Source organism: Gambusia affinis, linkage group LG05, assembly GCF_019740435.1.
Source record: "Gambusia affinis linkage group LG05, SWU_Gaff_1.0, whole genome shotgun sequence".
NCBI classification, from domain to species: domain Eukaryota; kingdom Metazoa; phylum Chordata; class Actinopteri; order Cyprinodontiformes; family Poeciliidae; genus Gambusia; species Gambusia affinis.
In genome coordinates, this window is record NC_057872.1 from 31,944,438 (window position 1) to 31,965,811 (window position 21,374).

Below are 21,374 nucleotides of genomic sequence, written 5' to 3' on the forward strand. Positions count from 1 at the left end.
GTGAACTCCAGTACATCTACTGGTTTCCATACTGCAGTCCAGCTCATCCAGAGCAGAGATGGTTCTGGATCCGGGAGATTCAGCCTCTGGCACCGGCCGGGTCCAACAGCAGCTCAATTTGGTCCAGGAGATTTCCTCTGAATCTGGAGAGGCTTCAGTTTCCTAGTAATCATAAAAATTATAAGAATCTACTTGATAATTAACATTTGAATCACAGTAAAAGATCTACATGGCGATATGGGAGTTTTGGTATCGTTCTAACACCAAGTAAATGCAGGGCAGTATCACCTATATCAATGCCGATACTTTTCTTATTTAAGCTTCATAGATCCAAAAGACCTAGGACAGATTTTTGCCAAACATTGTACGTGACAACAAAATGCTTCAGGGCTGACAAACCACAACACAAATTATTCTTTTTTTTCCAAGTTGAACCGTACAAGAAAATAATAAAAAGAATAAGGAATTCCTTTCTTTCAGTAGAACCATAAGTGAAATTGAAATAAAGTATAAATAAAGAATACATTCTCCCCTGTTTGACTGGCGCCGCTGAGCCACGTGACGGTGCAACAACAACATGGAGGGTGGAGCAACACCGCTCTTCCAGAAAAGAAGTTGAGTATTGAGTATTGTTCAGGATCAATACCAGCGTTGGTATCAATATTAGGATTGATCCGCCCACCTCTACATGGGCTGCATAATGTATTTTTGATAAATCATAAAGAACCTATGATTGGTTTATTATTTGACAATAATAATAAACCAATGAAAAATAATATTTCCTGCTGCATAAAAGCTAAAAGACTAAAGCTAAAAAGCTAAAAGTCGGTGTGCAAGACTGGAGATAAACAGGAGCCTCTGTTGGTTTCTATCTTCCATCCAGTTGTTAAGGAGGAGAGCACCTACACAGCAACTCTCTACCACCTGTACAGTTTGACTGAACCGGACCAAACCCGGTTCTATCTGGACTTTATGGGTCGTCAGAAATGGGCAGCTGGTGAGTCGGCAACGAGACGCCCAACAGGTGAGACCTTCAGATGGTTCAATCAGTTGGATTCCAGCTGGTTTTGGGCCCAAAGGGTTCTGTGCTGACATTGTTTCAGTGACTTATTGGTTTTGAAGGTTCCTACTTCTTTCTGCCTGATCCAAGACAATCTGAGTGTTTCTGGAGAACCAGCCCACTCAAAGATGGAGACTTCTGAGGAAATGGACCCTGCACATAAACATCCTGTGAATGATGAACAAAATGAACATAAGCATCCTGTCAGCTACAGCCAGATGTGATGTCATCAGGAGGTGGGGCAGAAAACTGAACCAGGAACACTTTCTAAGTTCAGCAGCTTCATCTGCTGAAGGATTCTACTCCAGAACCTCTCAGAACCAGCCATGGACCTGCAGTCTAGTACTGAAGGGTTCTGATAGGAACATCTGGACCAACCAGGTATCTAGTGCATAACTGAGCTGATTAGGTATTGTCCCAGTTATGATCCGTAGTGGGTTTTCAGTTGTAAAAATCTGAACAGAAGATGGTAATGTGGAAAATCAATCAGAATCAAACATTTTAAATTGCTTTGTGTTTTCCTTTATTTGTACCTGCAGTTCCATCCTCTAGCCGAAAGGGGGAGGTAATGTTCCCTAACTGCATTTCCCATTTACTAATGAAGAAGAAGCTAACATGACGGAGTAACCGAAACTGAAGAGCTCTATTACGCAGTGAGTTCTGTTCGGCTATCGGCCCAGTTCGGGCTCAGTGGGTCCGGTTCGAGTCATATCTTATATTTGTTATGCTGTCGCCAAACGAAACAGGTCCGGCGCATGCTCAGTGGGCAACCCGCTGCACGTTAGCTTAGCCATATTAGCTCCGGTGTTTCAGCTCCGCTCAGGTTAGATGGCTGCAGTGAAGCCGGGATCAAAACAACAACAACAACAACAACCAATATGTAGTTTGTCTCCCGAGGCTGATGTTGAAAAAGATCTGACTGCAAACCTGGAGTTAAATCATTAAACGGTTCTCGGATGGAAACAGCGCGGTAAAATGTGTCGGCAGAGATGAATATCCTCCGTCCTCATTTATACCAGGACCAATCAACCCTGAACACCAGCTTCAGCTAAACTGGCACGAACTGAACCGAAACAGCCTGAAAGGCATCTGTACTCTGTGCTCAACATCGTAATAAATACGATAAAAGAGCTTAAAGACAGTGACACGACTAAGCACACAATAATTAGAAATTCAACACAAAACACAATAAAATGACTCGGTTAAACAGACAAAATCAATACTAATAAAATGATTGGTGATGAAGTTAGTATTTATAAAAACCCAGAAAGCTCAGTTGGATCAGAACTATCCAGATCATGTTCTACAGTTTCATCCAGTGCTGCTTCATTTACTCACGATAAAGTAATCGCAATGGGGGGATTTTCCTGCCATAATCCAAGAGCACACATTTTAAGTCTGAACACAGGATTTCATGTCTTTGGGTCTCAAAATTTTTAATACTTTTGCTTACATTGTTATTTTGAAAGCAGGACGTCATGTCTTTCTTCTCAAAACTTGTAATGTTTGTACTCAAAACTTGTCCATCACACTCACACTCAGGCCCTGTCCCAATGCTCAGCGCCCTGCGGCCTCTATGAAGTGTGGCTCAGTCAAAGTCACATCAGGGTTCAGGGTTCAGGGTTGGGACAGAACGGGCCTGGGTCGTAACTTCACAGCCAAAATGGTGGACTGGTCACTGTTTAGCATCCTGCTGCTAAAACGTACAACTACAACAAAACAGTTTATTTAAAATGTACAGTAAAGGTATTTTTGTTGGAGATATTTGTTCTGTTATGACTTGTTGAATACAGAAAATTCATTTTAATCACTCATGTTCAGCAAAACAAAAATTATTTCAATACTTTACTTTTGAAAACTGATTTCATTCTATTTTGTTTTGACAGACAGCTCGCTCTGTAAACTTTGCCATATTTCCAAGATATTACACATTAAAATATATTAATATTTGACTTATGAGTCTACCATTTGACTAATAGAGACAGTATTTTTACCCATAAAACCATCTGTTTTATGCAGCCAGCAGTTAATTTGGTATAAAGTGGAGATAATAACAAAGATCAAGTTAAGGACAAACATACAGCATAAATAAAAAATAATGAAATGCAACATTTGAAAAATAAAAAGACTAATTGAAATAAATGTGCTTTTTAAAAGAAACTATGAATGTTGTGACTTTATGAACCAAAAATGTACAAATAAATTAATCAGGAGCTCCAACATCAGTTTTCTCCTCTAGTCTGAGTAGTGTAGTAACTGTTAGCGACCAGTAGCTGTTAGCGACAAGTAACTGTTAGCGACCAGTAGCTGTTAGCGACAAGTAACTGTTAGCGACCAGTAGCTGTTAGCGACAAGTAACTGTTCGCGACCAGTAGCTGTTAGCGACAAGTAACTGTTAGCGACCAGTAGCTGTTAGCGACAAGTAACTGTTAGCGACCAGTAGCTGTTAGCGACAAGTAACTGTTAGCGACCAGTAGCTGTTAGCGACAAGTAACTGTTAGCGACCAGTAGCTGTTAGCGACAAGTAACTGTTAGCGACCAGTAGCTGTTAGCGACAAGTAACTGTTAGCGACCAGTAGCTGTTAGCGACAAGTAACTGTTAGCGACCAGTAGCTGTTAGCGACAAGTAACTGTTAGCGACCAGTAACTGTTAGCGACCAGTAGCTGTTAGCGACCAGTAGCTTTTAGCGACAAGTAACTGTTAGCGACCAGTAACTGTTAGCGACCAGTAGCTGTTAGCGACCAGTAGCTGTTAGCGACAAGTAGTTGTTAGCGACCAGTAGCTGTTAGCGACAAGTAACTGTTAGCGACAAGTAACTGTTAGCGACCAATAACTGTTAGCGACCAGTAGCTGTTAGCGACCAGTAGCTTTTAGCGACAAGTAACTGTTAGCGACCAGTAACTGTTAGCGACAAGTAACTGTTAGCGACCAGTAGCTGTTAGCGACAAGTAGCTGTTAGCGACCAGTAACTGTTAGCGACCAGTAGCTTTTAGCGACCAGTAGCTCTGCTGGCTGATGTTTAGTGTACTACGTAGCAGAAAGTTAACGTCGTCCATGTTTGGTAAGTGAGCAGAGACTGAGTGTCAGCTGGAGAAGTTTCATTAAACGTTAAAAGTTTGAAAAGACAAACAGAAAGTCCTGCTTTCAGACTGAAGGTGTGCTTTTGGATTTATGGCAGGAAATTTCCCCCATAAATCACTTTCAGGAAGGTGCCAATAGTTTTATTAGGAATAAATAAACAAAATTAGTTTTATCTATGAAGAATGTCATAAAGTCCTGACTGGGAGCTGTGAGTCTGGAGGTTTTGCTTCTGTACTGAGCAGAACCTCAGAGTTCTGGTTCTACTCGGGTTCTTCTCTTTTCAGTGGAACTATCTTGGTCGGGTTGTGGAACTTTCACATGTGCTTCCATCAGTCTGTGACCTTTAACCTTTCATGTGATGTTCTTGGTGTTTGATATAAGATCAAACTAGACATCAGCCTGATCATATCAGACAGCAGGTATTGCTCCACATAACCCTTTGAGACGTGGATATTACGCACACTGCTGTTGCCATGGTGACGGGGTATATTGTGCAGCACCAGCATTCCGTCCTTTGAGTCCAAACCAATCACTCTGATCGGCTCTAAACTGAGTGAAACAGAACAAAAAGGTTTATGAGTTTTCTCCAAATCTGATTTCCCTGAGGGCGGTACCGGTACCGGGCCCCCTGAATTCCTCCTTATCAATAAGTAAAGCCCTCTGCCTTTCAGATGGCCCAGGGACGTCCAACTGAAGACATTCTGTGTCCTCTGGATGTCAAATCAACGAGGACCAGTAGAGTCATGGCGGACGGCGGGCTGGAGGAAGAGGAAGCAGCACCTGGTTCAGGTAAGCTTTCATCCAGCTGCAGGGGGGAGGGGTCATGATGTCGGGGTCACAGACAGGGCAATGCCTGCGGTGGGCAGAGCCAGTCGCTCACACCCTGTTTTCTGTCTCGTATTCAGGCCAGGTGGAGCTGAACAGGGACTCGGTTGCTATGGAAGCCAGTGAGTGCAGCGATGTGGAGCTGGGACAGCTGGACATGGACTTGGACAGGAAGTCCAGACAGCACAACCTGACATCCAGGAACGTGCGAGCCATCCTACACGTGAGTGAGACAGGTAGTCCACAAGGCGCCGCGTTCTGGTCTCAGTGTAACACGGCTTGATCTTCTACAGGAGGTGATAACACACGAACACGTGGTCGCCATGATGAAGGCTACCATCAGAGACACCCAGGACCTGCCCATGTTTGTGAGTTCTGATTGGCTGACAGGCTGTGGGGTCATCAGACCCAGTGGTTTACACTCAAGAGATTACAGCAGAGGGTTCTGGTTCTTGGAAAGCAGGGGAACGGGTTCCTGAATTCATGGTCCGTCTGTGACTCTAGCCGAACGGAACCGTTTCTGAAAGGAATGGTTCTGCAGCGGTTGGATGGAGATGATCCAAACCTTCAGTAAATTATGTTGGTAAATCGGATCAGAACCCAGTCTAGATTCACTTCTGTTGAAGGATCCAGAACATTCTGCAGTAAATCCTGAATCTCAACCTCAGTTCTGGTTCTGATTGTTGTTTATGGTTCTTTTCCCCTAGGAGACCAAGATGACCCGGTCCAGACTGAAGCAGGCTGTTCAGCAGGGACAGGTAGGTACTGGATCAGAACCAGCTGAGCAGAACCAGCTGAGCAGAACCAGCATATTGATCTGTCTTTCTGTTTGTAGAGTCTCAACTGGACCCTGCCGGCTCCAAACCTGTCCAAGGTAAACCCAGCCTGTCTCTCTACTTGTAAGCTGAAGCGGGCCGCTGAAGCGGGCCTAACCCCTAACCCACCGGAGTGGGATCTTTTATAAATTCTTATTGTTCTAATGAAAAGAATAATTCAAGAAAGTTGAGTCACAGACAGTGGTCTCTCTCTCTCTCTCTCTCTACCTGTCTCTCTCTCTCTCTCTACCTGTCTCTCTCTTTCTCTCTCTCTCTCTCTCTCTACCCGTCTCTCTCTCTCTCTACCCGTCTCTCTCTCTCTCTCTACCTGTCTCTCTCTTTCTCTCTCTCTCTCTCTCTCTACCCGTCTCTCTCTCTCTCCACCCGTCTCTCTCTCTCTCTCTTTCTGTCTCTCTCTCTCTCTACCTGTCTCTCTTTCTCTCTCTCTCTCTCTATCTGTCTCTCTCTCTCTCTACCCGTCTCTCTTTCTGCAGCCTCCTCAGTTTGTTGACATTGACCTTGAGGAAGATGAAGACTCTTCTGATGAAGAGTACTATCCTGATGAAGAGGAGGAGGACACAGCAGAAGAGGTGAGTTCCTGTCAGAGCCTCTCCTGTATATTATGGGATGGAGAGTTAGGGGTTGCCATGGTACCACAGTAATTAGGAATGAAAGGTCATTTACTGTCCATGACATTCAAGTGTAACCATGACAATTGATCAGACAGTTTCCATGGCGATGGGTTACACTAACATCCTTTGTGCAGATGTTTCTCAGTGATGCCGACAGCCTTTCATCACCTCCCAGAATGCACCTGTGCTCTCCACCTGAACATCCGGACCAGGAGACTCGGGAACCTAAGGAGGTACTTTGACCTCTGACCCCTGACCTGTTGTCCAGACCTTTGCAGGGCACTTGCATTGATTGACTGTATAACAACTGAGGGAGTTTTTAATGTCCAAGTTGAGAAACCTGAAGGCAAAACGCTGAAATGTTCTCTGATCGTTTCTGTTATTGCCGACTCAGACAAACAGCTGCTGTCGCAAAACGTTCTTTCACCAGGGGTCACCAACACGGGGCCCTCGGGCCCCCAGTCGCTCAGTGGGACCTGGTCAGTCGCCGCGGAGGAAGTTTTAAAAATAGCCACTGTCATTGGGGAGCACTGCCAAAGAAATTATTGAATTTAATGTTTTTGCATTGAATTAATAACATTTGTTTATATTTAGATTATTTTAAAAAGTAAATTATAAAAATGTCTAAAATAAATTGCTTTATGCATAAAACTCTTTTCTATGGTTAAAGTTCAGAACCTGTCAGACGCCTGCAGGGTTTTATCGGAGGGCGGCGGCGCCTGCAGGCTGCTCCCTCTCTGCCTACTTTAAGATTTTCCTTCAAGTAAAAAAAGAAAATAATAATTTCTGACATTTTTTTTATGAATCCTCTTTACAATTAACACAATTGTGGAGAAATAAGATATTATGTGTCAAAACATCTTGTACGTAGCTCACGTCTGAGTCTGTGGGGGTCAAAGGTCACGCCAAAGCCTAAATCTTATTGATCAGTTTGCTTTTGTTTATTTGGTGTTTTTTCTGTAAGATAAAACTGAATGATCAGAGTTTGAACCTCCTGTAATTCTAAGAGCCGTTTGGATCCCGGTGGAGCTTTTTACCGGGTCGGTTCTGTTGGGTCGCCGGTTTATGAGCTTCTTTGATGTTTCCTGACCTGCAGAGCTGATGGGTCACCAGTTAACTGACCTCTGCTGCTCTTCCTGAGCGTGGAGCTAAAACTGAGGGTTAAACCATTTAATCTAGTGGAAACGTTCCCAATGAATCAAACATTGTTGCTTCACCTTCTGCTCCTCTGGACTCCGACCCAACAGAACCGCACACTGTAAAAAACTCAGGATCTTAGAACAACAGGAGATTCAAACTCCACTCATCATTTTTAGTTCACAGAAAAAATAAACTGACCAAACAGATTCAGGCTCTGGCTGACCTTTGACCCCCACAGACTCACACTGATGTGCTACATACAAAATGTTTTGGCACAAAATAACTTTCTCTTCTCTCCACAGTTTAGTTAATAGTAAAGAGGGTTGGATAATAAAATAATAATAACTTTTCTGTCTGTATTTAAAGGAAAATCTCTCAGTGCCTCCAGATGTTCAGCTGCAGCTGCAACAATCCAGACTCTCAGTCACTTTGGACAATTTAGAATCAGACAGAAAATCTCCAACAGGGAATCAAACTCACAACTCTGAACTAAGAACTTCTGATCTCATGATAGTAATGAACCATATCTGCCATGGTAAATTATTACTGATAACTATTGTCAGTAATCCCTAACATTAATATGATCATATATACATATATATGTATTATTGTTATAAAGGCTGAGACAACAATATTTATGTCTGAATCAAACCAGCAGCCCTTCGTGTTGCTCTGGACCCTGGAAGCAGCTCCCAGTCTCTAAGAGGTCGGTGACCTCTGCATTTCACAAATCATAAAAACGTGAACGTGGTGGCGTAGGGGACAGTGCAACCCACGTTTGGAAGCTGCGGCCGTCGCGGGTTCGATTCCTGGACCCGATCGACATTTGCCGCAGGTCTTCCCCCCTCTCCCTCCCCTTTCCTGTCATCCTGCTGTTATATAAGGGACACTAGAGCCCACAAAAAGACCCCCTGTTGGGGAGAAAAACAAAACAGAACAAAAAAAAATGTGAATGATGCTGGAGTTTTATTTGCCACATTGATTTAAACCAAACACCTGAAACAGATTTTCAGAAAAAAATAATAAAAATCTGAAAATTAATCTGCGCTGCAGCCAAACAAAAAACATGCAGAAAAATGTAATCAATTTAAACACTTAACTATTGATCTCCTCTTCCTGCTGTCTGGATATCTGACCCACTGCTTTCTTGCAGAATGTCCAGCTGTCAGTGATCCGATCTCAACATCTGGCTTTAAACACAGCAGGTATCAAACTGGATGAATCTCAGCCCGTCTCCAACTTGCCATTCATCAGCAACGTTACTGGAAAATCAGTTAAACAGCCGCTTTCAGTCTGGTCTCCATGGTTACCGCAGCACTGGGACCGGCCTAGTCAAAGTGTTCAATTATGTCCATATAAACACAGACAGAGGAAGAACCACAGAGCTGGTTCTGGTTCTGGTCATGTTACTGAACCGACTGGAGAACTGGGTTGGTTCAAAACTCAACTGGTTCCAGTCCGACCTAAGGAACCGGGATTTCTTTGTTTCCATAGGAAACGTCCCATCAAGAGGTCAGAGGTCACATGGGGCTCTCCAAGGCTCCGTCCTAGAACTTCTCTGATTGAACATCTATAAGTTCCCACTGGCTCAGGTTGCAGCAGGAAATAAGATCAGTTACCATGACGACGCAGATGATGCACAGCTCTACATTATGATGTCACCAGGTGACCTTTGACCCCATCCATCACTGATCAGAGATCAGAGAAATCTGTGGATGAGATGAAACTTTCTAAAAGGAAACTGAAGTTACTCTGGAGTTATACATCTAGAGCTGTAGATCTAGAGTTCTATATTTAGAGTCAGTTTCAGTTTTTCTTGCTGGATACCCGAGATCAGGCTGACCTCTGACCTGACCATTCAGAGCCACATAAAGATGGTTCCAAAGTGGGCTTCTACCAGCTCCAGTTCTACACCACCAGGTTCTACAACATCTGTTTCTACAGTCCTTCACTGAGAGACTTTAAATTGCTGCTAGTTCAGAAATCACTAATCTGCTGCTGCTGGATCAACCTGCTGGTTCTGGTTCTGCTGCAGAGCAGAACCAGAACCAAACACAGAGAAGCTTCAATGCCCCACAGATCTAGAACAAGCTTCCAGAAAACTGAAAAACAGCCAAAACCCTGATTTCCTATAAATCCAATGATCAATAATCTGATGTGTAACAATTTGAAAATGTGATGTTTCAGTTGTTTGCTGTCTCTCTGACTTTGTACTTTTGTGTTTTTATGAGGTGAAGCTCTTTGAACTGCCTTGTTACTGAAATGTGATACACAAATAAACTTGATTTATTTGTGTATAAATCATGTTTATACACAAACTTAAATAAACTTGCAATCAAGTTTATTTAAGGTCAGACTTGACCTCTGACCTTTTGTCCAGAGTGTTGCAGGTCAGGTGACAGACCAGGTGAGCAGCTCCTCCGGCGCTGGTTCCTCTGACAGTTCCTTCCTAGAGAGGCTAAATGCTGTGGAGGCGGAGCTAGACTGTAGCTCCGCCTACCCCTACGACCAGGTAACATCTCACCTGTCTCTGTCTCGGAGCTCCCTGTCCTTCTGTCTCTCACCTGTCTCTCTCTCTCAGCCTCTGGACAGGAAGCCAGTGACCGATGAAGAGGATGACGGTGATAAAGGCTGCCTGGCGTTCCGGACGCGCTCCAAGCTTCCTCTGGTCAACGTTCCTCTGGACCGCCTGGAGGCAGAGCTTCTACCCCCTGACATCACCGCTGACATGTATGACCAGAGCCCCGCCCAGCTGGAGGACCGTCATTGGACTGAGTGGCTGCAGGGTCTCCTGGCGCCTGGTCCAGAAGGTCAGAGGTCATGGTATCTTTGGGGGTTCCTCAGCGTTGGGCAGAGCGCCCCCTGTTGGCTGTAGCCGTACCTTTCCAGCAGCCCAGCAGTCACCTGGCCGCAGGACCTTCGTTTTCACACCCAGATGCTGTGAGCCGATCTCCAGCCGATCTGTTTCCCATCCATGCGTGCAGAGGTTGTCCCAGCCTGTTTGGCGCCCTGGGCGAACCCTCTTTCTAAAATGTTTGTCCCCCAGGAGCGCTCCTGGGGGACGTTCTTCTGGCAGTCGCTTGAGGGTCAGAAACTATTCACACACAAGTCTGACTGCGGTCAAATCCCCCGATTTGACAACTGAGGGAGACTGAGGGAAGAAGTGGGAAAGGTGCCGGGGTGGCCTGGGAGGCGCTCACACCGTCCCCCACAAAATGTCGCTCCGGGCAGTTGCCTATGTTGCCCATATCAGAAACCGCCACTGCACGCGTGGAACTAAAAGCTTCAGCTGCACCAAAAGTGTGCAGCTGAATGATGGCGTTGCATTTTCTCCACATCCAAACAGAAGCTGCAGTCAGTGCTCCCTGAAGGCCGTTGCCGTTTCATCAGCTTTCTTTGTCTGGTTCTGATTGGGTCACCATGCTGTCAGCTCCCAACAACTTTAAAATCCATCCATAGACGGTGTCGGCCATCTTTACTTCCATAATCAGGGAGCTCCTGGGTCACGGCTGCATTCTTCTACTGGTCGCTTTGCGGTCGGAAACTGTTCACACACAAGTCTGACTGCGGTCGCATTTAATCAGTAAATCTGATTTTAGCACAAAGATCTGCAATCAGAATGAAACTGATGTCATCCCGACTGTCCAAGACGCTTTTGGCCAGTCTCAGGTCTGATTGAAGCATCTGAACCTTTACGATGTTCTGTCAGAGTGGGACGTGTCCTCGGTGGACCACTGCAGGGACGATGTGCAGAACCTGGACCAGACTGAAGATCCATCTCTCTGACTCCATCTTGTTACTTTCAGAGGAAGCTGATGATGACGATGACCCAGAGTACAACTTCCTGGAAGACCTGGATGAGCCGGACCTGGAGGACTACCGGACGGACCGAGCCGTTCAGATCACCAGTAGGTTTTCAGGGTGGAGTGGTGTTGTGGATCAGCTGGTCTCCGTCTGAACTGTCTTCTGTTCCAGAGAAGGAAGTCAACGAGCTGCTGGAGGAACTCTTTGACACGGTGTGTTTTTCTGGTTTCCTGGTTCTGGTTCTGGAGAGCATGCAGAATGGACCTTGGTCCCATCCAGATGTTGCTTTGACTGGTTTTGTCCTCTGTAGCTGCAGGAGGAAAAGCTTCCAGCTGAGGAGGAGGAGCAGGAAGTCCCATCGGTGCCCAAATTTAACGTCCCACAAGTTTTACGGTGAGTTTCAGTTTGCTCCTCCTGAACGTCTGAGTTGGCGGTGAACTGCCAGAAGGTCCAATTGGGTTGGTTCTGTTGGTGGATGGTTGCCATTAGCAAGGCGTGAAAGTCGGTCCTCCTGTTGGGACGGTCTGGCAGAGCAGTGCCGGCACCGTTTGGGTCAGGAGGAACAGAAATGTCCTCTGCTGGTTCTTTGATTAAAGATACCAAGAGAAGAGTTCAGCAAAGAGGAGAACATCCTCAGGTCTCAGGTTCTGGTTGAAGCGGGTCTGTTTTCCTCAGAACCAGGGTTCACAGTCGGTTTGCTGACTTTATTTCCTTCAGTTTCAGCTCTGGCTTGATCGGATCCGGTTCAGCCTGAAGCCATGATGTTTTAGATCAGACACTTCTGAAGAGCTTCATTGTTTTGTTGCCGTCTTTAGCTTTGAGGCTCCGTTAGCCGGGATGCTGACGGAGCGGCGGCAGACGGTCCGGAAACAGTATGAAGCCGTGCAGCAGAGGAGAGCTCTGCAGGACACCACCAACCATCCTAGGACCACCAAGGGTCCACCCGGCCCGCCACTCATCGTCTTGGGAAACCTGACCGCCCCCGCCCTCCAGTTAAGCCTCGCCCCTCAGACGGGTCCCTCCTTCCGATTGGACCGCACCCAGAAACTGCAGCTGCAGCAGCAGGTGCAACAGGTACGTCTTCTAAAACCATCAAAGTTTAACTCCTCAGTGGACCGGGTTGGTGGTTCCTCTGGGGTTGGTTCTGTTTCATTTCTGTTGGTAATCATGAACAGAACCCTAACCCTCCAATCCTCTGATGGTTCTGTCTTTCAGCATGTCCAGCTGCTGACTCAGGTCCACCTACTGAGCAGCCGAGTCCACTCCCTGAACCACGAGGCACACCTGACCAAACGCTACCTGGTGAGTGTACTGGACCTGTGAGGCAGGATTCAGGGCCCAGATGTCTTAATGTCTCTGTGTCCAGGACGGTCCTGTCTCTGTCTCTCACAATATCTCCTGTCAGGTTGGACGATGTTTGAGTGGAGCGGATCAGATCAGTACTCATTTCGTCCTGCAGGAGGAGCTGCAGCAGTTTGCTGCTCGTCATGACGACCTCTGTCCCCCCAGCAGCTTCAGAGCGTGTAACCTGCAGGGGGCGCTGGACCTTTTGAGGGAGGTGGACCAGAGACAACCCAGTCCGCCCTGCGGTTCAGGTTCTGGAACGTCCAGACGGCTGCTGCCCGCCATGACTCCCACCACCAGCAGTAAGACCCAAGCCTCGGTTCTGACCACTCAGCTACAGTTTTAGTTTTTGGGTGTCAGTTCCGGTTCTGGTCCGATTCAGGTCATGCTTTCCCGCTGCTGCCAGCCGACACCGCCTGGCTGTTTGCCACTCGACCCGTCTTCCTGTACCCAGAACTACTTCCTGTCTGCAGCCTGGATCCCGCCCTGCACAGCAGACGCCAACGCAGAGTCTACACCGCCGGAGAGGACGGGTAGGGTCAAAGTGGGTCAGAGGTCAGAGTGGGTCTCAGTGAGTCCTGTAACCCAGTGGTCCCCAACCCCCGGGCCGTGGACCAGTTGGTACCGGGCCGCACAGGAAATAATGAAATATTTCCGTTTTATGTATTATTTGAGTCTGGAGGATCTTTTATTTTGAAGATCCTTTAACCGGACCCTCTCGGTTCCGTCTTGGCGCCAACATTGAGCCACAAGCAGCAAAATGGGTCAGAACCAGATCAGATTCTTTGTAAAGTTTCTTTATGAAGGGAAAAGGTCCAGAGAAGAGACAGGAGGATGGATTTATCCAGTAGGTGATTCCCACAGTCCAAGCTCTGCATGATATGGTGACCGGATGTTAATGAGGCCATGAAGCTTCAAACTGTTTCTCCACTAGAGACCAAGAACCCTGAGCATCAGCAACACTTCTGGTGTCTCTCATCTCTCCCAGATGGACCGTCTGGTTGCAGAGAAACAAGTTCAGTTCTCCATTAGTCCTTATCCTGAGGTCAAATGTTTGTTTTTGTGGCGCATCTGTATCTTATTTTGAAGGGATGTGTAGACGTTACCATAGCGACCAGAGTCAGAGAGGAGTAGAGCTGAGAGTTTTAGGTCTGGTTCACACGATTTAAGGATTGTGGGCCGATTCTCCAAACCTCTGTGACCACAGAGCCATAAAAGTCCAACAGGTTCTGGTCGGTTCCTGAGTCCAGACACACGGCAGGAGCAACACACCACACAAGAACCGGTTCCACTCAGAACATCCTGGTTCCTGAAGAAAATCCAGTAAAACCCCCAGCAGACCAAACATGAATCTAGAATAATCAAGCAGTAGTGAAAGTTAGAGGTTCATTTTAAACTATAAAAGACGAAACAAAAAGAAAAACCGTTTGATAAAGTCGGAGGGAGCAGCAGCTCAATTTGCTGCTCTGTGATCTGGAGGGAATTATTCTGTTTTTATATTTAACATTTTTAACTGAATAAACATAACCACATATAATAATGACCTTTACATGTAGTAATAAACATTTCCACATATTTCCTCCGATGTCCACCGCACTCTCAGTTGCCATGACAACAGTTTGGGATTCCCTCCGTTCTTACATCACCGCGCTCCGATTGGCTACTTGTCACATCCAACAGGCTGCGATAATCTGGCCGAGACCATGTTGATCAGCCATATTCAACACGACACACAGCAGCAACACGACACACAGCAGCAACACGACACACAGCAGCAACACGACACACAGCAGCAACACGACACACAGCAGCAACACGACACACAGCAGCAACACGACACACAGCAGCAACACGACACCGCAGGAGGTTTGAAGGTTGTCATATAAGGAAAATCCGGGGAAAAAGGGCTTTAGCGGGAACACCAACATGCAGAAGCTTTATCTCACGCCCTCTTGCCCCCACTGCAAAATTTCCAAGTCTTGACCGGTCTGCGATGATAAAAAGGTTGGGGACCACTGCTGTAACCCTCTTCCCATGATGCCTTGCTGCAGGCTGGCGGTGCTGGGTCTGAAGCACTTCCAGGGGGCGCTGAAGGCTGACGAGCTGATCAGCTCCTTCCTGCTCTGCAGGAGCCGCTCCGACTTCAGGAGGCGGATCCGGGAGATGAGCAGCCCCAGAGCGCCGCTGGACGGTGTGATCAAGGTGATGTTGTTACACCTGTGTGACGTCACCTGGGAACAATGACAGCACAGGTCTCTCATGTTGCGTTTCCTCCAGGTGTTTGTGACGCAAGGCGTCGTGCCCCCGCTGCCCGTCGCCTGTAGCAGGGTCTGTCCAGGCAACAGGCGCCCCCCGGTGGACAGAGACACTTCCACCATGCCCAGGTGGCTGAAGGTCAGAGGTCACCCACTAGCCAGTTGTACCTTTCTGTAGCTAGCAGCTCACCTGTGATGGTTTTCACCTGTAGAACAGCCAGTCGATCATCCAGAGGACCCGGAGAGGCGGCGACCAGTACCCCCCGTCACTCCCACCTGGCGTCGCCCTCAGGCTCCACCCCTCCTATGGCAGGAAGCCCCAGGTGTCTCATCGCACCCAGCGCCGCCTCTTCACGCTAGCCCATAATGCATCTCTGCTGCCGCTCGCCAAAGCCCCAGCAGAGCAGGCGGTCAGCCGCCACGGGACGCTGCCGTTGGCTGCCGCTTGTCTAAGCTCCTCCCTCTCCCTACGTCGGTACATCCAGCAAAAACCAGCCCCCAGCACTACAACCCCCATGATGCCTTGCTCAGCAGCAACCCAGCAGCTGTGGACCCTCTCCTCTTCCTCCCAGCATGCCACGGGGTCCAATGACCTCCGACCAATCAGACGGCAGGAACCAGAGAGCTGCGTCCATCTTCCAGAGGAAGACGAGGACAATTCTTCATCATCACTGAGCCCGTTCTCGTCCAGTGCAGGAGAGCAAGAGGAAGAGGAGGAGGACTGGTCAAAGATGGCCGTTAGTCTAAAAGGAGGAGGAAGAGGAGGAAGAGGAGGAGCAGTGGAGGGGGGGGGGCAGGAGAGGACAGTGGATGATGGAGAGCAGGAGGAGCGGGACGGAGACGGGGAGGAAGAGGAAGATGATGAAGATGGGGGACGAGAGGACAGGGGGGGGCAGAGAGAGGACGATGGGGACAAGGATCGTCGTGGCGGCGACGAGGAGGAGGAAGAAGAGGATGACGAAGAGGAGGAGGAGGAAGACTTCGACGACCTAACCCAAGACGAGGATGAGGAGGAAGTGATGTCATCAGCGTCCGAGGAGTCCGTCCTGTCGGTTCCTGAGTTACAGGTGAGGGGAGGGGTCGGTGGGTCGGCGACCACTTCCTCGGCTACGTTGTCATGACGACAGCGTTGCCCCCCCACAGGAGACGATGAAGCAGTTGACCTGGCTGGCGGCAGAGCGACGGCTCTGCGACGGAGACTCGGAGGACGACCCGTCCTCGCAGGAGGATGAAGATGAGGAGGACGATGAGGCGAAGGGGGAGGAGCCAGCAGAGGGGCGGAGCTTCCAGACCAGCCTGGACAAGCATGTGCCATCCGGAGACAAGACTCCCCGAGGACGGCGGAGCTCGGGGCGGGGACGAGGTGAGACCGTCCGCAGGGACGACTGCGCTGGACGGGACGATTCCACGTCCTCATCAGCCATGTTGTCTCTGTCCCCGTTTGTCCTCAGGCCGCAGCCGTCCGCTGCGCGGCTTGGCGAGGACGCGTCTCAGTAAGGACGCGTCCAAGCTGTCCCTGTTGTATGATGAGAAGCTGCTGGACAACGACCCGCTGAGGGACAGCAAGGATGCGGCGTTCGCCCAGAGCTACCTGAACAGGGTGGGTGGCCCAATCCCACATCTGAATTAAATCTGTAGTGCTGCTCTCTCATTGGTCAGTTAACCAGCTGCTGTCGCCACCTGCAGGCTACAGCAGTTTTGTCATTACTGTTTTAATAATCTAAATATTTTTTCATTTAAAAACCAAAATGTTAACAGAATATTTAGCGTAATCCTGAGCTGGAGCCGCTAGTCTGGCCTTTCAGCCAACTGACCAGCAGTAGGTAGGGGAGGGATTTTCCATAAAATAATTTAAAAAGTTTCTGTGACAAATTGGAACCAGAGCTTTGCAGAACCGCGGTGCTGCTGGTCCAGACCGCTCTCTGTGATGTCATGCTGTACAGGTGCGCGAGGCGCTGCAGGACTCACCTGAGCAGGTGCAGGAGTTTGTTTCTCTGCTCGGCGAGTTCGAACAGGCAGGAGACGGACAGGAAGTGACCAGCCTGTTCAGGAAGCTGCGCTGCATCCTGGGAGAACACACAGACCTGCTGCGGGACTTTGCTGCGTTCCTGCATCCTGAGCAGGCGCTGCAGTGCGGGCTGGTGAGTGCCTGCAGTACCACCGTTCTACCCACAGAGGGCAGCACTGAGACGGAATCAGGCAGGAATGAAGAAATTTAAAATCTCACAATTGGCACAGAAACATAAAGATAGAGACAAAGTACAACTTAAATTATTTAGATTTAACAGCTTTAGATATTTCATTTTTCGGAGGTAAATTTTACATTTGATTTACATTCAGTTCCATAAATATAAAACACCTTTTAGCATAGCTTGGGATGCTAAATTATTAAAACTGTTAATAAATATCAATACATTGAAAGAGCTTGATGTTCCTGATCTACCTGGTTCTGGTTCCGGTCCAGTTGGAGGAGCAGCAGGCGTTCGAGCGGAGCAGGCGTTTCCTGCGGCAGCTGGAGATCAGCTTCGGAGACAATCCGACTCATTACCACAAGATCATCCGAGCCCTGCAGACCGGACCCGACCCGAGCCCGGCCCACATCCAGGAGGTACACGAGCTTCTGGTTCTGCTCATGTGGTTCCGCTCCGGTCTGGTTCCATAAACCTAACCTTCCTCCCAGCTGAAGGTCCAGATGGCGGCGCTGCTCAGAGGCCACACCCACCTGCAGGCTGAATTCTGGGTATTTTTTGATGACCTGCGACCGCCGGCGGCTCGGCCCGAACAATTCGAAGAGGCTCACCTGCCGGAGGAAGGAGACGGTGCAGAGGGGGGCGGACCCAACGGCCAGGTGTCGGGAGGCGGAGCCGGCTTTGAGGAAGTGACACTGCCGGACCTGGAGGAGGAAGAGGAGGGGCATAAAATTCCACCAATAAGGAGCCGGCGCCAGAGGAGGAAAATGGAGTCCCACCGCAGCTACAAGGTGCCTGGTGATGTCACAGAGACAGAAGGCTGTGATTGGCCTTCAAAAACAGCCTGATTTTAGTTTATAAAACTTGAATCCACTGCTGATATTAGCAAAGATTAAACTTGCTCCTAAGAGTCTGAGTTAGAGGATTGGTGCCCCCTAGTGGACAGGAGGAGTTCAGGAGCAGCTTCAGGGTGGAGTAGCGCTGCCTGCTGCGCCACCTGGAGGCAGAAAATAATCAGCGTCAATCAGCCAGCAATGAAGATTGTTAGAGGGGCAGAGAGAGACGAAAGCCAAGCTTCTGATTGGTTGTTAGAGATGATGGTGGTCCAATGACTTCATTATCACCACCCTCATCATCATCATCATCAATGAGGGGTTCTACTGCAGGACCACTGATGATGGTGCAGCGTCTTCATCATCAGCAGGTTGTGTTTAAATGCTGTTTATGTTTGCAGGGCTCTGATTGGCTCTGCCTCTGTCACGATGCAACGATCAGCCGACATCGGAGGAAACGATGCTCTCGCTGCCATGACAACAAGGTCTGAGTCCTTTACACTGTTGCAGGACGTTTTGCTAAAATTAGTTTAATTCAATTTTAAATAATATTTTTCCCTTATTTGTCATCAGCTGGGGATCAATAAAGGTTCTCAGAACAGGTTCTGCTGGTTTAAGTCCCACCTTATTTACCTGAACAAAGGTGATTTCAAGTCTCTGCTCTGTGTTTAAAACGTTATTCAGCTGAGTGGCCACTAAAGGGCAGCTCTGACTTGGCTTCCTGCCTGTAAGGAAAGTTTCAGAAAGCATCAAACATGGCGGCAGTGGAGCTGCTGATGAAGACGAAGATGTCTGTTGTCAGACTAACTTAATGAGGGAATCATAATTTTTAAGTTCAGGAAGTCATGTTCCTGATCGATGTAGAGAAACTGATCAATGTATTGGCCTGTTGCAATAAATCAGATGATCAGTTAAAACAAGCTCAATAATTTACATTTGTACAGTTTTCAGTTTTTCTCTCTTTCTACCAAAACTTGGATGATAAAGTCTTCATTGTGTTGCTTTTACTTTCAAGGATAATGTTGTTTACAAAGACTTCATTATTCATTTTATTTGTTTTTTCTATTGTTTATTTTGGATATTTCAAATGACTTCTCCATTTCCAGTCTAGAGTCTGCCTAAAAAGTCAGAACGCTGCTGCTGGTGTTCTCACTAAAACCAGGAAGATAGAGACACCACCCAGTTGTGCTGTCCTTCACTGAGAGACTTTAAACTGCTGCTAGTTTAGAAATCACTGAATGGACTAAAGATCTGCTGCTGCTGGACCAACCTGTTGGTTCAGAACCAGAACCAAACATGGAAAAGCAGCATTCAGCTTCTAAGCATCACAGATCTGGAACAAAGTTCCAGAAAACTGAAAAGTGCTGAAACCCTGATTTCCTGTCAGGCTAAACGTCTCAGCCTTATCGTTGTATCTGATGTTGATTATTCTGGTCTGGATTTCATTCATTCTGTTGTTCCTCTGTCATGTTGTCATTCTGTGACCTTTAACCTTTCCCTCTGAGCGTACTCTAGCGGCGCTCAGGTGACGTCCGGCAGGTGAAGGAGAAACTGACCGACCTTTCCACTGCTTCCCAGAACTCTCCAGGCGTGTCCAGAGCTCTGAAGAGTTTGGATCCTCTCTACGCCCAGATAGGCTCCGCCCCCAACCCGCCAGGTAACACACAGGTGAAGGGGGGTCACAGCAGCCCCCGGCCAGGTGAGTGATCTCACTTTCTGTTCGGCCTGACCCTCACCCAGGGGTGTTCTGACCGTGTCGTCGGGTCAACAGATCAGAGTGGTGCATCGTGGGAAAGTTTTCCTATGACTGATGGGAAGGAGGAGGAAGAGGAGCAGTTAAAGGACGAAGAGCAGGAGAGCCCCACCGCGAAGAGGAGGAGAGAGGAAGAGCTCCGAGCGCCGGCTGCCTTCATCACCGCCGACACCTCCTCTTCCTCACTCGCTCCTCCCATCTGTTCCTCCTCTTCCTCACCTCGGCCCAGCCTTCCTCCTGACCTCCCGGTTTGTGCCAAGAACATTTCTCTTACTGCGAGTGGAGAGAAGGTGATCCTCTGGACCAGGTGAGGCTCCTGCTAGGCTCCGCCCCCGTTTGGCTCCGCCTCCTCAGATATTTTCTCAGTAATTCTTGTTTTTCTTCAGGGAAGCGGATCGTGTCATATTGACGATGTGTCAGCAGGAAGGAGCCAATCAGAATGCTTTTCACGCCATTTCTAATCTGCTTGGCAACAAAACTCCCAGTGAGGTAATTGGCCGTTACTTCCATGCAGCTCTCTGATTGGCCAATCGATTTTCACACTTTGACCCTTTGACCTCTTCTCAGGTTTCTCAGAGGTTTCGGGATTTGATGCGATTGTTTCGAACTGCAGCTCGTCACGCCACTGCAGAGGAAGAAGCTCCGCCCACTGACCCAACAGCCAATGAAACTGCAGACTGACCAGTCAGAGGCGTTCTTGAAGGATCAGTCTGTGAATCTAGATAGATAAATAGATTTATTTATTTATTCATCTATCTATTCTTGAAGGATCAGTCTGGGAATTTGAATATTTAGGTTTTGTTTTTATCAAATTGATGTTTTTGTAACAATAAATAACTTTTTGTAAAAGCCTGGCGTGAATTTGCTGACTCTTATTGTAGACAACCACTAATCATATATTATGGATGAAATTACCTTAAAGGTGAATATTGAGATGGCAATGCATTGTGGGTAGCAGAAGAAGATGGGAACAACGTTTAGGGACCGGAGCCATTCTGTTCCCTCGTTTCTCGGTTTGTAATCTGGACTCTCTAGGAAGCTGCTAACCCATACTTAATATCAGACACTGGTTCAGATGAGCAGTTTGTAGATTCAGTGTATCACAAAAGTGAGAACACCCCTCACATATCTGCAGAAGTGTGATGCCGCTCACCTGGCCGGTTCACTCAGAACAGAACAAAGAAGCTGACAGCAGGTGCTCAGGCAGTGCAGACTGCAGCATCTTCTCAACACTCTGCTGACAATAATTGTATATTAAGCTTGTTTGCCTCTGTTGTTGCACAGTTGCAAGCATCTGGTGTCGCTGAAAGCACAGTCCAAGCAATGGTGTGCTCCATGGAGGAACTTGCTAATGACATTCAAAGGGAGGTGAGAGACAGTTCTCAGCTGCACTTCAGAAATTCAAGGCACAGACCAATTAACCTGACAGTCATGTTTTTGGACTGTGGGAGGAAACGGAGAACCCGGAGAGAACCCACCATGCACAGGGAGAACATGCAAACTCCATGCAGAAAGACCCCGGGCCGGGAATCGAACCCAGGACCTTCTTGCTGCAAGGCAACAGCTCTACCCACTGCACCACTGTGCATCCCCATACTAGGAACTCTTAAGTCTATATTTGTAAGAATTAGGGTTTTTCTCT

At 47.8% G+C, this 21,374-nt stretch overlaps 1 protein-coding gene across 4 annotated transcripts; it reads left to right on the plus strand.

Moving 5' to 3' along the window:
- The first annotated feature begins 1,296 nt into the window (after positions 1–1,296).
- LOC122830899 (GON-4-like protein) lies at positions 1,297–20,582 on the plus strand. 4 transcript variants are annotated; one of them, XM_044116665.1, is made up of 31 exons: positions 1,298–1,441; positions 1,600–1,713; positions 4,814–4,931; positions 5,048–5,190; positions 5,261–5,335; positions 5,675–5,725; positions 5,803–5,841; positions 6,277–6,372; positions 6,549–6,647; positions 9,935–10,066; positions 10,136–10,364; positions 11,361–11,462; positions 11,530–11,570; positions 11,669–11,751; positions 12,174–12,432; positions 12,574–12,660; positions 12,818–13,004; positions 13,085–13,235; positions 14,754–14,904; positions 14,980–15,096; positions 15,170–16,024; positions 16,101–16,320; positions 16,409–16,557; positions 16,901–17,098; positions 17,422–17,565; positions 17,638–17,937; positions 18,381–18,464; positions 19,558–19,678; positions 19,751–20,039; positions 20,119–20,221; positions 20,300–20,582. In XM_044116665.1, exons 3-31 carry the CDS (start codon positions 4,814–4,816, stop codon positions 20,411–20,413), a joined length of 4,737 nt encoding a protein of 1,578 aa, XP_043972600.1. In that variant the 5' UTR covers positions 1,298–1,441; positions 1,600–1,713; the 3' UTR covers positions 20,414–20,582. The 4 variants fall into 4 exon arrangements, with proteins under 4 accessions (XP_043972604.1, XP_043972600.1, XP_043972601.1 ...); XM_044116666.1 differs by having other exon boundaries at positions 19,558–19,636; positions 20,300–20,576; XM_044116667.1 differs by lacking the exon at positions 16,901–17,098 and having other exon boundaries at positions 20,300–20,566.
- Positions 20,583–21,374: the final 792 nt, after the last annotated feature.

What these genes read in the sequence shown, in the direction of transcription:
- LOC122830899 (XM_044116665.1), top strand. Translation starts at nt 4,814, where the DNA reads ATGGCCCAGGGACGTCCAACTGAAGACATTCTGTGTCCTCTGGATGTC. An exon ending in AACGTCCCACAAGTTTTACG is followed by an intron (nt 11,752 to 12,173) that starts GTGAGTTTCAGT and finishes TGCCGTCTTTAG; the next exon opens with CTTTGAGGCTCCGTTAGCCG. An exon ending in CGCTGGACGGTGTGATCAAG is followed by an intron (nt 14,905 to 14,979) that starts GTGATGTTGTTA and finishes CGTTTCCTCCAG; the next exon opens with GTGTTTGTGACGCAAGGCGT.